This window comes from Prionailurus bengalensis, chromosome B1 (assembly GCF_016509475.1).
Source record: "Prionailurus bengalensis isolate Pbe53 chromosome B1, Fcat_Pben_1.1_paternal_pri, whole genome shotgun sequence".
NCBI lineage: Eukaryota > Metazoa > Chordata > Mammalia > Carnivora > Felidae > Prionailurus > Prionailurus bengalensis.
This window is the reverse complement of record NC_057344.1, coordinates 115,895,604-115,912,578: the sequence shown is the minus strand read 5'-3', so window position 1 is coordinate 115,912,578 and position 16,975 is coordinate 115,895,604. Positions and strand designations below refer to the sequence as shown.

Here is a 16,975-nt window from a genome sequence, read left to right as displayed (position 1 = left end):
GGAGGGGGACAAAACAAGAGATTCTTAAATATAGAGAACAAACAAGGTTGCTAGAGGTGTTGTGGGAGGGGGGATGGGCTAAATGGGTAAGGGGCATCAAGTAATCTACTCCTGAAATCATTGTTGCACTATATGCTAACTTGGATGTAAATTTAAAAAATAATAAATTATAAAAAAATCTCATTTAATGTAATACCCCCAACTCCCCTATAAATGAAGCTCTTTGCTTTTACCATATCACCTCTGCTCTCTTTCAGAGTTACCCAAGTATAAGTCCTCACTCTAGAGCCCTTTCTAAAAAGATTGCCTTTTAAAACTTTCCATTTAATATAATTTTAATCAGTCAAAATGGAGTTTTCAAGTTTGTCTCTAAGCTATATTTTCTTTTATTGAAGTTCTTTGTTCTCTTTTATTTATCTCTGGTAGTAATAGAAAACTTTTCATGAAAACCTTGAGCACAATATTTTTAATCCATTAGAGATATGAATAAAAGGAACCAAATCCCTTCCCTATTGTTCCAAAGATGTAAAAATATAAAGAACTTAAGACCCCCAGTACAGCCATTATTCACTATATGGTGACTGCCTTGAGAGATTGGGACATTAAAATTTTTCTTTTGTTCTCATTTTTTATAAGGAAACTAAATGCAAAGAAAAGTGTTAATACAATGCACAGGATACAGATTAAAACATCAAAGTCAGGAAATGCAGAGGTGAATGATTTCATAGGAAACTTAGCTCGTGTCCACTGACCACAGGCATAATAATCATCTGTCAGCCCTACTCATCTGGTGTTTCTGCTGCTAAGTTGACCTTCTGGCCACCAACCTTTATGAATCTGTATTTTCCTAGGCAGTTGTTATAAGTACAGAAGTGAACAAACTACTATTGGAATTATTGCTTATTAAAATTCATATTTATTTTTACTCTCTGCAATTTATCTACTTTAAAAATTTAATTATTTGTAATCACAAATTTTTAGTTTCTATGACCAGAAGAAATGTTGCTGAATCAACAAGATGCTAAAAACTCTGGTCTATTCAGTAAACAGTTCAGTTAACATAGCGCTGAACTGAGTCAGATTGAATGTCTGACAGTTGAATTATTTGGACATTTAAGTGTCATAAACAACCAATCTCACTCCCGTAATAGGAAACAATTGAACATACATCACCCTGATTTATTTGACTTTGTGGGGTTAAATCTGCTGAAGGTCTTGGATGCCCTCCCCTTAGCCATCTCCCCCTACCTTCCTATTCCCCTCCAAGTCAGAGAAGGGAATGGAAAGGTGAGAGATAGAGACTAAATATGGTGTGGATTGCTCCATTTCCCAAGCCTGTCCCCTCTTCTAGTAGAAACTCTGCCATCAGAACCCCATCAGTCTAGAGCAGAGGTTGGCAAACTCCTTCCAAATAAGGGCCAGCAAATATATTCAGCTTTTCAAGCCAAAATGTATCTGATTCAACTACTCAACTCTGCTTTTAGAGCACAAGAGCAGCCACAGACAATAAACAAACGTGTGTAGCTATGTTCCAGCACAACTTTATTTACAAACACAGGCAGTGAGCCAGGTCATAGTTTGCCATCTCCTGATCTGGGGAACTAGGCTTATCTGTTTCATTTTGGTGTTTTTTTCATATTTTATCAAGACTATGGTCCATTTTATAGCTCGGTAACTCAACTTTTTTTTTTTTTTTACTATATATACACTGTTGCCTAATTCTATTTTATATCTTGTCACCACTATTCAAATTGATTCTATCATTTATCCTCATCATAAAGTTTCTAACCCCTAGTCCAGATGCCTTTATTTCTCTTTACCTTTAACCACAACTCCAATTTCCCCAGCCATTGTCCACTGGGGAGTACAATTGAGTCAGGATACTTGAGCTGTAATACTTGTATTAATCAGTGATTTCTGGAGGTGTCTGGGTGTCTCAGTCAGTTGAGTTTCAGATTCTTGGTTTTCGGCTCAGGTCATGATCTCATGGTTCGTGGAGTAGGCTCTGCCTAGGATTCTCTCTCTTCCTCCCCCTCTACCCCTGCCCACTCTCACACACACTCACTCTGTCCCAAAATAAATAAACTTTTTTTAAAAATTAGTGGTTGCTATTTAACAAAGCACCCCAAAACTCAGTGGCTTAAAACAATCACTTATTTTTCATGAGTCTCTGGGTGAGCTGCTGAGTTACGTCTACCCTCACTTCTCCTAATTTTCTCACTTATTCCTGGTATTATTCCAAATGAACTGATAAAACTATTTCATCTAACTCACCCCTCAAAAATTCATTGAGGTTTTAATTGCCTCAAACACTTAATTGTGAGAAGATTAACATTTCTATGATATTACTACGATATAACATACTACGATACTAGTACCATAGTATACCGCTCCCATTTTTTAAGGTCCTGCTTCATAGCTTTTCATAACATTTTATAGTTTTATTCAACTAGACCTGTTTCTTTTCTTTTTAATTTTGTTGCCAAGTATTTTACAGGTTATGTGGCTACCATCTGGGACAGGTTACGTGGCTATCATCTGGGACTGGGACATTTTGGGTTCACAAACTTGAGAATTTCCCTGTGAAATGTGAAACCGGCCCCCATATCCGGAGGGCAAGGAGAGAGGGAAGAAAGAGACTAGGCACTCTACATTGGGAGGTGGCAAGCTTAAGAAGCAAGGGAACTTACCTAGGAAGCTTCTCTTTGGCAGCCGGAGGACGAGATCTCCCCCATCAGCCCACCGAAATTTGAAAAGATTACATAACAGCCTTAACAGGATTCATTCACACATACTGTCCAGGTGGTCCCCCTAACACATAGCTCTCCCAGGTCCGCAACCGTGGAAACGCGAAGCGCAGGGGAGGGGTGAGGAGCCTCCAGCTGCTGGCCCGCCCACGGTCAGTTCCTGGGTCATTTGGCGGTCACGCTCACCCGATGACCTCCTCCGACAGACATTTTCATTTGTAGTCAAGTATTATTAATACAGAAATTTTTGGTTTTGCACATTTTGGGTGATTTCGGCTTTTGCACATTTATCTTACACCCAACCTCTTTACCAAAGTTAACTTTTAAATTCTCGTCTAGCAAAATCATGTTATACTCAATTTTTATTTCAATTCTCATTTTTAAACTTTTGTTTTCCCCTTCTCCTTTCTTAATATTCTTTACTATGTCAGTTACTGTTATAAGCATTAAACAAAATAATACATGTAAAGCACTTAGCAGTTTCTTGAAAATAAAATAGTAAGTACTCAGGGGTGTCTGGGTGGTTCAATTGGCTAAGCATCCGACTCCGGCTCAGGTCGTGATCTCGAGGTTTGTGGATTTCAGCCGTGCTTCAGGCTCTGTGCTGACAGCTGAGAGTTCTGGAGACTGCTTCAGATTGTGTCTCCCTCTCTCTCTGCCCCTCTCCTGCTAGTGCACTCTCTCTCTCTCAAAATAAGTAAAAATATTTTAAAAAAAAATAGTAAGCACTCAGTAAACATTAGCTATTAAGATTTCAATGATTTAAATTTTTTGCTATTCTTTATTCATCACCCTACTCTTAGCTATGAGATCTTTTGACTATGAGCAGGAAAAGAATCCCTATGTGGAAAAGTCTGGGCAACAGTATATAATTTTGTACCTCATATTCCTAATACCATAATACCTGTTATATCCCCAGGAGATGCAAATAATTAGCTAGTAAATGACACACCACTTACATAGTTCAATTCTAAAAGTCAAATATATTTAAGATTTTATGCTTTAATCAAAGGTGTCAAACAAGCTGAACTCAGCTTTTATCTGAAGTGTAATGCTTGTAAAATGCAGCTTTAATATAACTGATGTTAATTAAAGCAGACCTTCCTCATTAAACTTAATGGTGAGAATAAACTTTCTTTCTAATCCTGATCTACCACTCCTCATATTTTAAAATATATTTCATTGATCTCATTTTTCAAAGTGCCACCATTTTTTCAACGATTCCTTTCTTTTGCATTTGAATTAGTCTATGCTTGTTTTAGACAAATGTGTGTATTTTTCTGCATTTTCCCCTTGCAAAAATGTACTTGTTTTCTTAATCTAGAAAACACAGAAGTTAGACACAAGGAAAATGCAAGGGAAAAAAGCATGGCTGAACCAGGAATAGTGTTTGGATAGTCTTAGATTTGTTGGTTGCTTTTTTTTTTTTTTTTTAACGGTTATTTATTTCTGAGAGAGACAGACAGGCGGAGAGACAGGGAAACAGAGGAACTGAAGCAGGCTCTGAGCTGACAGCACTGAGCCCAGTGTGGGGCTTGCACTCACAAACCTTGATATCATGACCTAAGGTGAAATTGGACCCTTAACCAACTGAGCTACCCAGGTGTCCCTTAGATTTGTTATCTAACATGTATCTGTATTTAGTCACTTTGTGAAGTGGGCTAGAGAACAGTGTTACTATGCACATATTACAAGGTCTTGTCTCAAAGATATTGGTATCACTGTATTTCTTGGCCAAAAGACTACATCTTTAAATATGATGATAAAGGATTACTTTACACACACTGCCTCATAATTCCTGACTATGACCTTCACAGGTAAGGAAACAGGCTTCATGAAGCTGCAGGTCACAACCAACAAGGAATTGGTCAAATTTTATTTCCAAGCCTGAATTCTTAAATCACAAAACTGTACTCTCTCTTAAGCTTGTTCCTTGGCTTAAGCCAAAACATCTAAATATCTAAGCTTTTAACTTTTTTCTTACTCAAATTTCTATAACGGCTGTATGAGTAGCTCATTGGAATTAGCCCACAACATGTCGAAAATCAAATTTCTATTTCTGCACCTATGTAGAACACTTATATATGCATGCCCCTAGATCACACAAGATGACACTAACCACACTGAAGATGAAAGTCTTGTAGGGCAAACTCTGGGCAGCCAGGCAGTGAATCCAGACATGTTGACATTAACTCCTCTTGCTTGAAGCGGCTGTTTTCTTGGGGAACTGATTGCGCAGCAAGGCCTCAGTATGCTTACTTTTAACAGATGCCTATGTTCTTTTGGGCAATTGGAGTGGTTGTGCTGCTGGGGAAAACAAACACTTTTCAAAGAGTTTAAGCCAGAGCTGTTGTGAGGAATGCAGTGAGGGAGCTCATATTCTAATTCACTTCAATGCAGAGAAGACAGATCATTACAGATGCTCAGTGCTGGTGCAGGTCTGGGAGATAGAGGTCCGTGATGAAATTTTCCATGTTTCATATTTCCTCAAATCTAGGCCCTCAATTCTTGTGCCATTTTCCTTGGGAATTTGGGGAAGCAGGAAGTCAGGATAAGAAGGAGGCTTCAATCTTAACACACCCCTGCTTAGTCACTCCTCAAGTACATATCTTTAGGGAAGCCAGCTTTTTACCTCAGTCCAGAAAACACTCGCTCGGAGTTAAGTGGGCAGGATGTTCCTTGTGCCATTTTTATATAATTATATTCAAGACAATAATGTGTGGATCAGGGAATGGAATCCAGCAGAAATATAACCCAAGAGGTTTGCAGGCCCTCCAAGAAATATACCACACACAGAAAAGAGGCCCAGTGGCCAAATACTTCCTTACTTTGTGAGCCAACCAACCCCTGGATACATATGTGCTAATAAAAATAGACCATGTGTAAGAACCATGACTTCCGAATTTTTCTTGATAAAGTATCTGAATGCTGACTTCCAAGAGACAGACATAATTGCTCCCCTCTTAAATGAAAATAAAACTCAAATATGTGGTCTGGATTACCAGAGTAGAACAGACAATTGACAGATTTAAAACATTTTAGCCAAGATGATTGCACTTTCTTTTCCTCCTTTCTTTAAAAAGGAGTATTTTTCCATTCTCTTTTCAAGCTGATGGATAAAAAAAATGGCACTGAGATTTCCAAGACCACTTGGCAGGAGAGGTTGAATGTAAAAAGGTTGAATGTTTTAAAGATTGGTTTGGGCTCATTTTTATGGACTGGGAAGAGGAAAAATTAAATTTGTGTGTATCAGATTTTTTGATTAAAGATACACATACCAACATGTGAACTAGTGGAAATCATTGGGTGCTTCTATTTTCTTCCCCATTTCTCTGCAACACACAAGTGGGTGGCCAATCCCAAGGGCCCAGGGGCATAGAATTACGTTTTCATCATGTCTCTCTTTGGCAGGCTGGAGGCCAGGGGGTACAGTGGGGACCAGATTCAGGAAAGGACAATTACAGATAGAATAGAAATCTACTTTTTAGAACACATTTCATCCTAATGCTATTAATCGTAACTTCTTTTCTTCATGATCTCATCTTGATTTTATGAGTATAAAGGACAAGTTTCCTAAGTGCCAAGTTTTTAAAGATGTTTTTCTTCTGTATTTTTAACTCTTAAATACACAGCTGACAGTAAAAATCATCTTGAAATTTAGCAGTATCAAGATTTTTATGTGAAATACACATTTTCCTCACATGCTTATGTTATGATCAGGGAGCTTGATGGCAAACAAGAGAAACTCCAGATAATTTTGGTAGCAAAGAAATTTATAGGAAGACTATTGGGTATCTTCAAGAATTGATGGAAAATGCAAGAGAATGAGGCTCAGAAAATGGTATGGAATGAAATGAAGCTGATGTGGAGGACTGACCCAAGGTCACACCAGTGGAATGTTGTAGACGGGATACTACTTCTGCACAGGAGACCCCATCCCCACGGGCTCCATTTCCACTTGACATCACAGTCCCCAGAATCTCAACTCTACCGCTGCCACCATGAATCCATGATTCGTTTTGTCTCTATATCTTTGCATCACTTCCTACACATTTTCAACACTTTAGGTAGGAGTTTCTAAATTAGCTGAGGTGCTATGTTATACCTTAGCTGTTTGCAGTTGGAGAGGGAAAATCTATGGTGCCCTTCAACCTATGTAGACTTATATAAAGGAGTTCTCCCTTAAAAAAGAGATCTAGAATATGTGGCACCAAAATAATACCAACTGTCACTTCTAATTGTTCCCGTAAACATATCCATCCATATAACTCTCTACATCACCTAATGAATATTTTTATTCAGTATTCATGAGTGAATAAATCTATCCACTAGAAAATATCTACTCATAGCCTCCATTTTTTTCTATTTACCAACTTTCTCACTGATTCCTTCCATAATCCAATTTTACTGTTTTTGCATTTTTCCTTCTATCTCTTTGCCTAGTGATATTTTATCCTCATTTACCTTAATGACAATACACTATCTCCATGTATACTCTGCCATCTCATTTTAATGCTAAATTTTTAAAGAGTAGATCATGATTATTTCACAGAAAGTATGCTTGCAAATCAAAAATGCTGGCATCTCAACCAAAATTGTATATCCAGCTCCTAAATAAACATCTCCACTTGAATAGTCTACTTGAGGATATCCTACAAAAGCAAACTGGATACGATGCCCCCTCCCCAAATGGACCATCATCTCCCTAGCTCTATGGCTAGTACCACCACCTTAGGGTGTTTAAGAATATTAGAGACATTTGGGGAATCTGGTTGAATTTTTGGACAGGATGCATTATCATTTTTCCATTTAAAAATTCACTACGAAAAACAGGAGCTAATTATTAGATTCAAGGAACGGAAAGATGCCTGTATTTTCCCTCCTCTGTCAGAAACTTTTCACAAGAAGGAAAGGTTAAGTGTAAACAAAACAAAACACATCATATAAATAAGAAGCCAAAAAGTTTAATGTTATTGAATAGATCGAAAGTTCATTCAGGGCTTACACAGATCATAAGAATAGATTATAACAGCTAAGAGATCAATAGCTTCCTGGAAGGAAGGAAGGAAGCAGTTTATATTTTTCAATGTAGAAAAAGAAAACCTAATTGCTACAGATGTCTTGTAAAATTCCCCAAACGAAGTCTAGCCAAGTTTATTGTTTAGTGGACGTTTTCTTTTTCCAAGGGATGAAAAATGAGATTCAATGTGTATACTATTGGTTACAACTAATATAACAGCTTGAAAAAATCATAAGACAGAAGCATAAATATAATATAAAAAGACAAGATTTTAAAATTGCACTGTAAGAATATTAACTATAATAAGTGGAAAAGATACATTAAAACCAGCAGTGTATTACACTAGTTCAAAACAAAACTCGTAAGGCAGACCAAAACTGACGCTAGTTAAGGAAAGTGGTCTGTGTTGAGGAAGCGTGTCCAGACAGACACCACCACAAAGAAATGCCAACAGGAACTACGTGGTCCCCTCGTTACTCAGTTAAGTGTCAAAGGTGGAGTGACAGGGTCAACAGCTTAAGCTTTCTCCAAGGATTTGTAGTATTCCATCAGCACAGTCCAGGCTTTGGGAGCCATAAAGCCTTCCGGAGGTTTCTGGCCTTCTCGGGCAAGTTTGCGCATTCGTGTTCCTGAGATAAATTCAAAGTCTTCATGGCTGAAACAGGAAAAAAAAAAAAAAAAAAAAAAAAAAAAAAGAAAGAAAGAAAGAAAATTACATCCCATTTCTAGAATCTTAGGGATAGTGAAACTTAAAAATTTTTTTTTCATGTTTATTTAATTTTTTTGAGAGTGAGGGAGACAGTGCAAGCAGGGGAAGGGCAGAGAGAGAAAGAGAGAGAGAGAGAGAGAGAGAGAGAGAGAGAGAGAACGAATGAATATCCAAAGCAGGCTCCAGTCTCTGAGCTGTCAGCGCAGAGCCCAACACAGGGCTTGAATCCACAAACCTCAAGAATGCCCTGAGCCAAAAAGTCAGACTCTCAACTGATGAACCACCCAGGTGCCCCAGTGACACTGCAATTTTAAAAAGCATTTCTCGGGGCGCCTGGGTGGCGCAGTCGGTTGAGCGTCCGACTTCAGCCAGGTCACGATCTCGCGGTCCGTGAGTTCGAGCCCCGCGTCGGGCTCTGGGCTGATGGCTCAGAGCCTGGAGCCTGTTTCCGATTCTGTGTCTCCCTCTCTCTCTGCCCCTCCCCCGTTCGTGCTCTGTCTCTCTCTGTCCCAAAAATAAATAAACGTTGGAAAAAAAAATTAAAAAAAAAAAAAAAAAAAAGCATTTCTTCTTCTGTTCATGGTAGATAAGCTTAATGGAAACAAAAAGATCTGGATAAAACATAGTACTGTACTTGTAAATGAATGCTCAATCTGATTTCAAATCTGTCATTGAACAAAAACCACCATACTATCAAAATACCCATTTTTAGAACTAGGAAACAAATTTTAATTGAAATATCTACTGAGATCACTGAAGATTCACATGTAATTGTAAGATATAATACAGCAAGCTCTCATCTATCCTTTATCCAGTTTTCCCCAATGGTAGCATCTTGCCAAACTATAGCATAATATCACAATCAGGTTATCAGTATGAATACAATTTACCAATCTTATTCAGATTTCCCCAGTTTTACTTGTACTCAATTCTCTGTGTATTTAGTTCTGTACAATTAAAAAAATTTTTTTTAATGTTTTTATTTATTTTTGAGAGAGAGACAGAGCATGAGCAGGGGAGGGGCAGAGAGAGGGGGAGACACAGAATCCGAAGCAAGCTCCAGGCTCCAAGCTGTCAGCACAGAGCCTGACACAGAGCTTGAACTCACGGACTGTGAGATCATGACTTGAGCCAAAGTCGGATGCTCAACCAACTGAGCCACCCAGGCACCCCTAGTTCTGTACAATTTTATCACATATGTAGGTTCACGTATCCACCACAGTTAAGATGCATTAACAGTTCCAAAACCTTGAAGATCCCTTGGGGTGTCCTTTTATAGCCATACCCATCTCCCTCCCTCACTTCTTCTTCCTCAGCCCATGGGAACTACTAATTTAGAACTAGAAATTAAAAACAAACAAACAGGGGCACCCGGGTGGTTCAGTCGGTTGAACGTCCGACTTTGGCCCAGGTCATGATCTCACAGTTCGTGAGTTTGAGCCCCGCGTCGGGCTCTGTGCTGACAGCTCAGAGCCCGGAGCCTGCTTCAGATTCTGTGTCTTCCTCTCTCTCTGCCCCATCCCCACTCGTGCTCTGTCTCTCTCTGTCTTAAAAATAAATAAAACATTAAAAAAAATGAAAAACAAACAAACAAAAAACCCATTAAATCCAATTTAGTTATGCAGGCAGAAAGCTCTTTAGGAAGTCTGACTCTGAAAGGTTAAATGTATACTGGAACATTAAAAGAAAACTAATTTTTTAATAGCAAAAACAGGTAAGTAGCAATAAATGATACTCTTCCACTGATACCACCAAAGTATTGTTAGTTTTTCTCATCTTCTTATATTCAAAAACACACAAAGGCCCTTAAACCATTAAGCACTGAGCATGTATGGCTATGGCACAGATGGTCCACTAGTAATTTTATCCTCTTCCCCCAAACAAAAAGAACCAACCTAGATAGCAGACCAGGACCCAGCAAGAGCTCTGGATGACTCGGGTCACCAGATCACAGGCTATGTTTGCTCCTAGCTAACAGCTGTATGTTCCCTCCCACTTCATTATTTGTGGAACATAAATCATAAACTGCCACGTGCTTCTAGAGGGATGCCAAGTATATTTTCTAACCAATAATTACACTTCTAGGAACCTATGTTAAGGAAAAAATCAGATGCACACAACATCTATGCACAACATCTTTATGTTATGCATAAAGATAGCTAAGTGGAAGTTGTTTTAGGATAGTAAAATACTGTAAATGACCTGAAGGTTAAAGTTTCTAAATAAATTATGGTTTAGCCCTGAGTAAAAGAATCAGGACACAAAACTTTCTATGCAATACAACTACAATTCTGTTAAAAATACAGAGGGTGTGGAGAGAAGGCTATTAACAAATATACCCAAGGGGCGCCTGGGTGGCTCGGTAAGCTGTCCAACTGTTGATTTAAGCTCAGGTCATGATCTCAGCTGTGAGCTTGAGTCCTGTGTTTGGCTCTGCTCTGAGTGTGGAGGCTGCTTCCGATTCTCTTTCTCCCTCTTCCTCTGCCCCTTCCCCACTCAAGCTCTTGCTCTCTCTCTCAAAGTGGGGAAGGAGGGAAGGAACGAAGGAACTAAGGAACGAAGGAACAAAGGAAGGAGAAATATATGCAAACTGTTTTGTTTTGGAGAGAGAGACAGAGAAAGAGAGCTCCAGCAGAGGAATGGAGCAGAGGGGAAGGGGGGAAGACAGAAGGAGGGAGAGAATATCTTAAGTAGGTTCCATGCTCAGTGCAGAGCCCAACGCAGAACTTAATCCCACGACCCTGGGATCACGACCTGAACTGAAATCAAGAGTTGAAAGTTCAACCAACTGAACCACCCAGGCGCCCCTACCTAAATATTACAGTGGTTATCTCCATACAGTATTACCACAGTGCTATTAATTTTGCTCATGTTTTCTGTAGTTTTCTAAAAATGGTTTTTATCAATTATCAAAATCAAAAAATATCAAATAATTTTTATAACGAGTTAAAAGTTTATTTAAAATAATCTCCAGCCATTTGATTTTAAGTAATTTTTAAAAATTTAACCTTAAATTAACCTGAAACCTCAATACTGCCCCTGATGAAAGCAGATAAATAAGGTCCTGCTATACCATTATGCTTCCTATATTGGTCTCAAAGTAGTTATAATGGCTATTAACTCACACTTATGTACCAGGCATTAACAGTAAAGAGTGTATCTGGATGGTGCTAGCTACACAGAACACATTCAAAACTATTTCTAATTAGGAACTCAATAAATATTTGGTGAAATATAAAAGAATGCAAAAGTGTATGCATAGAAAAATTTTACTGGTTCAATATAGAACGGTGCATATCTGGTCTTAAATGAGTCCCTACTCTTCATCTTCTGGCAAAAAAAAGGGAAATGTAGGATTTCTGATTGCTGTGGTTAATTTAAGCTACTTGTATATTCCCTTTTATCTAGTTGTTCCCACTAGAAATTTCTCCATAACTTTCACAACAATCTCTTCCATAATCATCTGCACATCTACCTTCTCTCTGACCTTGCTCACCTCCACTTCAGACAGGGGAACCCACATACACCTTCCTAACCTGGCTCACTGTCTACCTATGAGCCCTCAGATTGTGGACTCTAGACCAAGAAAGAAATACTGTGATTTCCTCATGATCCAAACTGTGCATTGGTTTCTGGTCTCTCCTTCTGCTTTTCTGATTCTGTCTGCGTGCTCAATGACCCCACTGCTCACTGGGCTTCTAAACCTTGGAACTGGTTTTATCACCACCAGGCTCTGTGCACCTCTTTCATCTGGCCTGGCTCTATGCCTGATCACAACTGTTAGTTCCTAAGATCAACATGACTCTTGGTCCTGAATCTAGTTTTACCTCTTAGGATTTGCTGCTGGCCCCAGTTCTGGCCTTTCCAACTCCAGACTGAGATACTCAGACTTTAGTAATTGCCCCAACCCCCTTTGAAACATATCTAAGAATTTTACTGTGGAATATTATACATATAGGACATCAATACAAAATAGTATGACTCGGGCATCTGGGTGGCTCAGTCGGTTGAGCGTCTGACTTCAGCTCAGGTCATGATCTCGCGGTCTGTGAGTTTGAGCCCCGCATCGTGCTCTGTGCTGACAGCCCAGAGCCTGGAGCCTGCTTCAGATTCTGTATCTCCTTCTCTCCCTACCTCTTGCCCAATCACATTCTATCTCTCTCTCTCACTCTCAAAAATAAACATTAAAAAAAAACACAACAACCATTCAAAATAGTGTGACTCATTTCATCAGTCATAGGAAAAGCATCTCTAACTATTAGGCAGAAAGGCACTACTTTAATTCAGGCATGCAACATCTTCCCCTAGTCACCCTGTGTGCTCTACCTATTCCCTCAACTACAAGAAAGACAGGAAGATATACCTATGCATTCAACTCAATATATAAAGAGCTCTCATCTGCTTAGGTAAAACATATTTTAAAAGTCTATATAAATTTTCAGAGATGATCAATAAAAATGAAAGGCTAACAGACATTGCTTAAAAGATGGATTCAAACTAGTTTAAATTTAGGGGTCTCTCTCACTTCTATCATCTGTTCAATGTGTCAGACAAGTCAGATCTACTATAATAAACTGGCCCATGCAGATGGGCTGGTTACCACAGGGAAATAAGCCAACCCCTTTCTCTCATACACATGACAACCTGAGGGGAGAAAAGAAATTGACTGCATGTGAGATGGGCCTAGACAAGAAGCAAGACTGGGAGACAAGATTCCAAAAAATTCAGTAAGGTTGGGGTTAGAAACATAATTTGTAAATTTATCAACACTAAAATGAAGACTGTGTTAGAGAAAACAGGTAAGTAAGCTCTCCAAAAAAAGATGACTCAGCAAAAGGAAAAGCATTTGTCAAAGGAGTAGGAAGAAAACCAAGATGATATGGAGGTCACAGGAGAAGAGAAATCCTAATGTGTTAAGGCCACAGAGAGGCTGAGAAAAGGACCATGAGGGGAAAAAAATAACTACTGGATTTACAAATTGGAATTTAAATCTTCTTAACTGAAGAGTTTTAGTAGATGGCGAAGGAAAGAGATGTGGTGGTAAGCTGGCAGAGATACAGAGTGGAAAAAGAGATGAGATTTTTTTTTTTTTAAAGGAAATGGGAGGTTTCAGCAAGTGTATAGGTGGAAGAAAATAAACGGCAAGACTGAGAAAAGGAAGGAAGATGAAAGCCAGGAGAAAAATGAAACATGAAGAAGAAAAGTCTAACATGAAGAACACAGGAAGTGGGGCTTTGACACGGAGGAGCAGCAGGAGTGAAGGAAGGTAGAAACAGGGATGGTTTGGGGTGAGAAAAAGACGAGGCAGTCAATGCAGCACACTCCCAACCTTCTCAATAAAGATGTTGAGACTGCCCTCAAGAAGAACAAGAAGCTGTGTGAGAATGGATTAATAATAGAATCCATCAACACTATGGACTTTCTCTCCAGGCCAGCCTGAGGTCAGAGAGGAAGCCAAGAGGGTGGAGGGGTCCAGAGAGCTTTCCAATTGTATCTAAACATCCTCACTCCAATCTGATGTAAAATCAGTTAGTTTAGCTAGAATCTACCCAACAAAACACTGGTTGAATGTTGCAGGTCCTCAGAAGGTTCACTGATCAGCTCCCTATATAAGCTTCACTAAGGAAAATTATGACCCTGGAGATTTATGGCCACGTAAATCTTAAACTTTGATTTCAACAAAGGAAATCTTGTGCCCCATGCATCAAGTGCTTGCTCGTGATGGCAATGAGAACGAAGTGAGAGCACAGCTTTCTGGATGACTGTCTTGACTATTTGATTAAAGGAAAAACGCCAGACCAATTACAGCCCTTTCTTTCCCCTAGAATGCCAAACTGTCTGGAATCCAGAAGTCTGCTTGCATTCTTTCTGAAATTGCGTTTTAAAACCAAGGTCCCTGGGTACCTCTTTTCCTGACTCTATTTCACACTCCATCTGCCCCGCATGCCACAAGCATTTCTTCATCACATGAAATGGGAGTTTCTGTTCCCACATGGTGGCGGTTCCACTCCACCCTGGCTACAGAAAACACATTTATTTTCCTCTGCCTCATACTTGTACTGTCACATAAGGATTTTACTTTTTATAAGAAGTCAGGTGCAAGGACTTCGTACAAGAGTCACATTATCTAGAATCAAATCATATTTTTCACAATTCATCTTTAATTAGACATGACCTTACAGAAATAACTGAGTCAAGTAAAAACTCAGGCATTTGGGGAATAATCTAAATTTAGCTCTCAACTTTACCTGGGAGTAATCAGGAATCTGCCACAACAGAAAGGCTACCAAATAAATGACCCTGAGGGCTTTCACTACAAAGCAATTCTAATAAGCCATCTAATTACACTAGTTAACCCATCTCCCATGGTGCCTGGAAAAACAACAACAACAACAACAACACACAAACACACAACTATGTTTGATTTTTTTTCCTTCTCAAAACCACTTGGTCATAGCTTCTTACAGTCCACATCTCTTAAAGAAAGAAAAGGGATGGAATGGCAGGGAGAAGGAAAAACACGCCATCTAGCAAGCTATGCGGGGACCCTGTGGACCAGCATCCTGTCCCACGTGGGATATACTAACTACATGTGGCCAGCATCTTGACTAACTCCGAAGTACAATGACTCTTGGCCACTTGTTGAAGATTTTAAATCTTTACAACCATCTGCTGTCTCTTAGTCCACATATGTGGTCATCAGAGCCACCAGCAGCATGAGTTGTTCAAATGGACAAGAGCTAGGGTCAACAGATGGCCCATCAAGTGTACCTTTTGAGGGTTCGTTATTCAATTAGTATGGGCTTTGTAAAAAAAGGTAACTAGATGATAAGCAAGCAGAGGAGCAAAGGGGAATTTCTTCTCTGATGGAACTAAAAATCATAGTGGTAATTTCTAAGTGAATCAAATGAACTATTTGGGGTCTAACTTTTCATCCAACTTGAAAGAAGCTCATATATGACACTGTGTAGATCAAAACACTAAGAATTCTTAGGCGTGAGGTCAAAAAGTCACCTCTCCAAAACCAGATAAACAGTTATTTATGGATTTCTTTCTCAGAACCAAAAAAACCACTGGCTGGCAATGTACGTGACAAATTTAACAATGTTTAGTTTCAAACCAAAGACCAACTGAAATACACAAAAAATTCAACTATCTAGAACCTACCTAACCAAAATCCTTAATTCATCATACTTCCCTCCCAACACCCCAATCTTTTAAGTAAAAGCTAGAGAACAGTTCCTATCAAACACTCAGACAGGTAACAAATTTCTAGGGGTGCCTGGGTGGCTCAGTTGGTTAAGCATCTTGACATGGGCTCAGGTCATGATCTCACAGCTATGAGTTCAAGCCCTGTGTCAGATTCTCCCTCTCAGCACAGAGCTCACTTCAGATCCTCTGTCTCCCTCCCTCTCTGTCCTTCCCCCACTCTCGCACACGCTTTCTCTCAAAAATAAACATTAAAAAAAAAAAAAACCAACAAATTTCAAGGACCGTCCTGAAGTGCACTGCAGTCAAGTCAATTTTCTTTACCAAAAAGAGTCATGAAGACCAAAATCTACCACAGTGTAGACAAACAGAGGTTTTGAACTGAGTGCCAATGGACAGGTTTCAAAAGGATCCATAAATACCTTAATGGCCAAAATGGGGCTTCTGTGCTGGGAAAGAGCATATCAACTTTCACCTGGTTCTGAAAGAAGCCTCTGATTACTCAAGAGTGGATGGTGGATCTCAATTTTTTGAAAGCTGAACTCAGAAGCTCTCAGGTGCCCATCATCCAAATAAAATTGTCTGGTATGAGGTACATGGCTGAAATCCCATTGTATGAAAACTTCCTCTCAGCAGACTGTAGTGACCTCTTCTGAGCACACGCTGATGTCCCTGAGTGCTGCTCTCTGTATACAGCCTGTTTAGTTGCAGTAGGTTATAGAGACCGAAATAATACATTTTCAAAGGGTTTTCAAAATTAGTAACTCAAGCAGCTTAAGCATCCATGAGTTAACCAGAAAATTAGGTAAACCCAGGACACTGCTAGATGGCAAGGACACTGCTTTGACTACATTAAATAATTTCCTTTATATCTGTCACCAGGATTTCTTCATCTTGTTATTTGCTTTCTACTTTTAAGAAACATGTGAATATCCTCATTTACTTAGAAACCAGGATATCTATTACTCTCAAAACATCTAGATCAGCTCCAAATACAAAAGTAAAAAGAAGTCTCTGGAGTAAAAAACAAAAACAAAAACAAACCCATATTTTTGACTTGTGACTAATGACAAAATAATTAAAGTGAAAATAAGTACCCAAACATGCCAATATTGTTACAAACCTCTGATTCTCAAGAGAGGTGATTTTGCAACCTCACTTCCTCCTCCCCAGGGCACACATTCTAGAATGCCCCGGATGGCACCCCTTCCCAACCAATTATCTGGTCCCAATGTCAATAATGCCAAGGTTGAGAAAGCCTGTCTGCTAAATGGCATGTTGTTAAGAAAG

The 16,975-nt window shown here is 39.2% G+C and overlaps 1 protein-coding gene across 2 annotated transcripts in view; it reads right to left on the bottom strand.

The window, feature by feature from the left end:
- Nucleotides 1-7,691: 7,691 nt before the first annotated feature.
- PAPSS1 (3'-phosphoadenosine 5'-phosphosulfate synthase 1) overlaps nt 7,692-16,975 on the bottom strand; it is a 105,279-nt gene continuing 95,995 nt past the window's right edge. For both annotated transcript variants that reach the window (XM_043571041.1, XM_043571050.1), the window contains exon 12: nt 7,692-8,422. In XM_043571041.1, the coding sequence (XP_043426976.1) occupies nt 8,284-8,422 (139 nt within the window). In that variant the 3' untranslated portion in view covers nt 7,692-8,283. The remainder of the gene's footprint in view (nt 8,423-16,975) is intronic.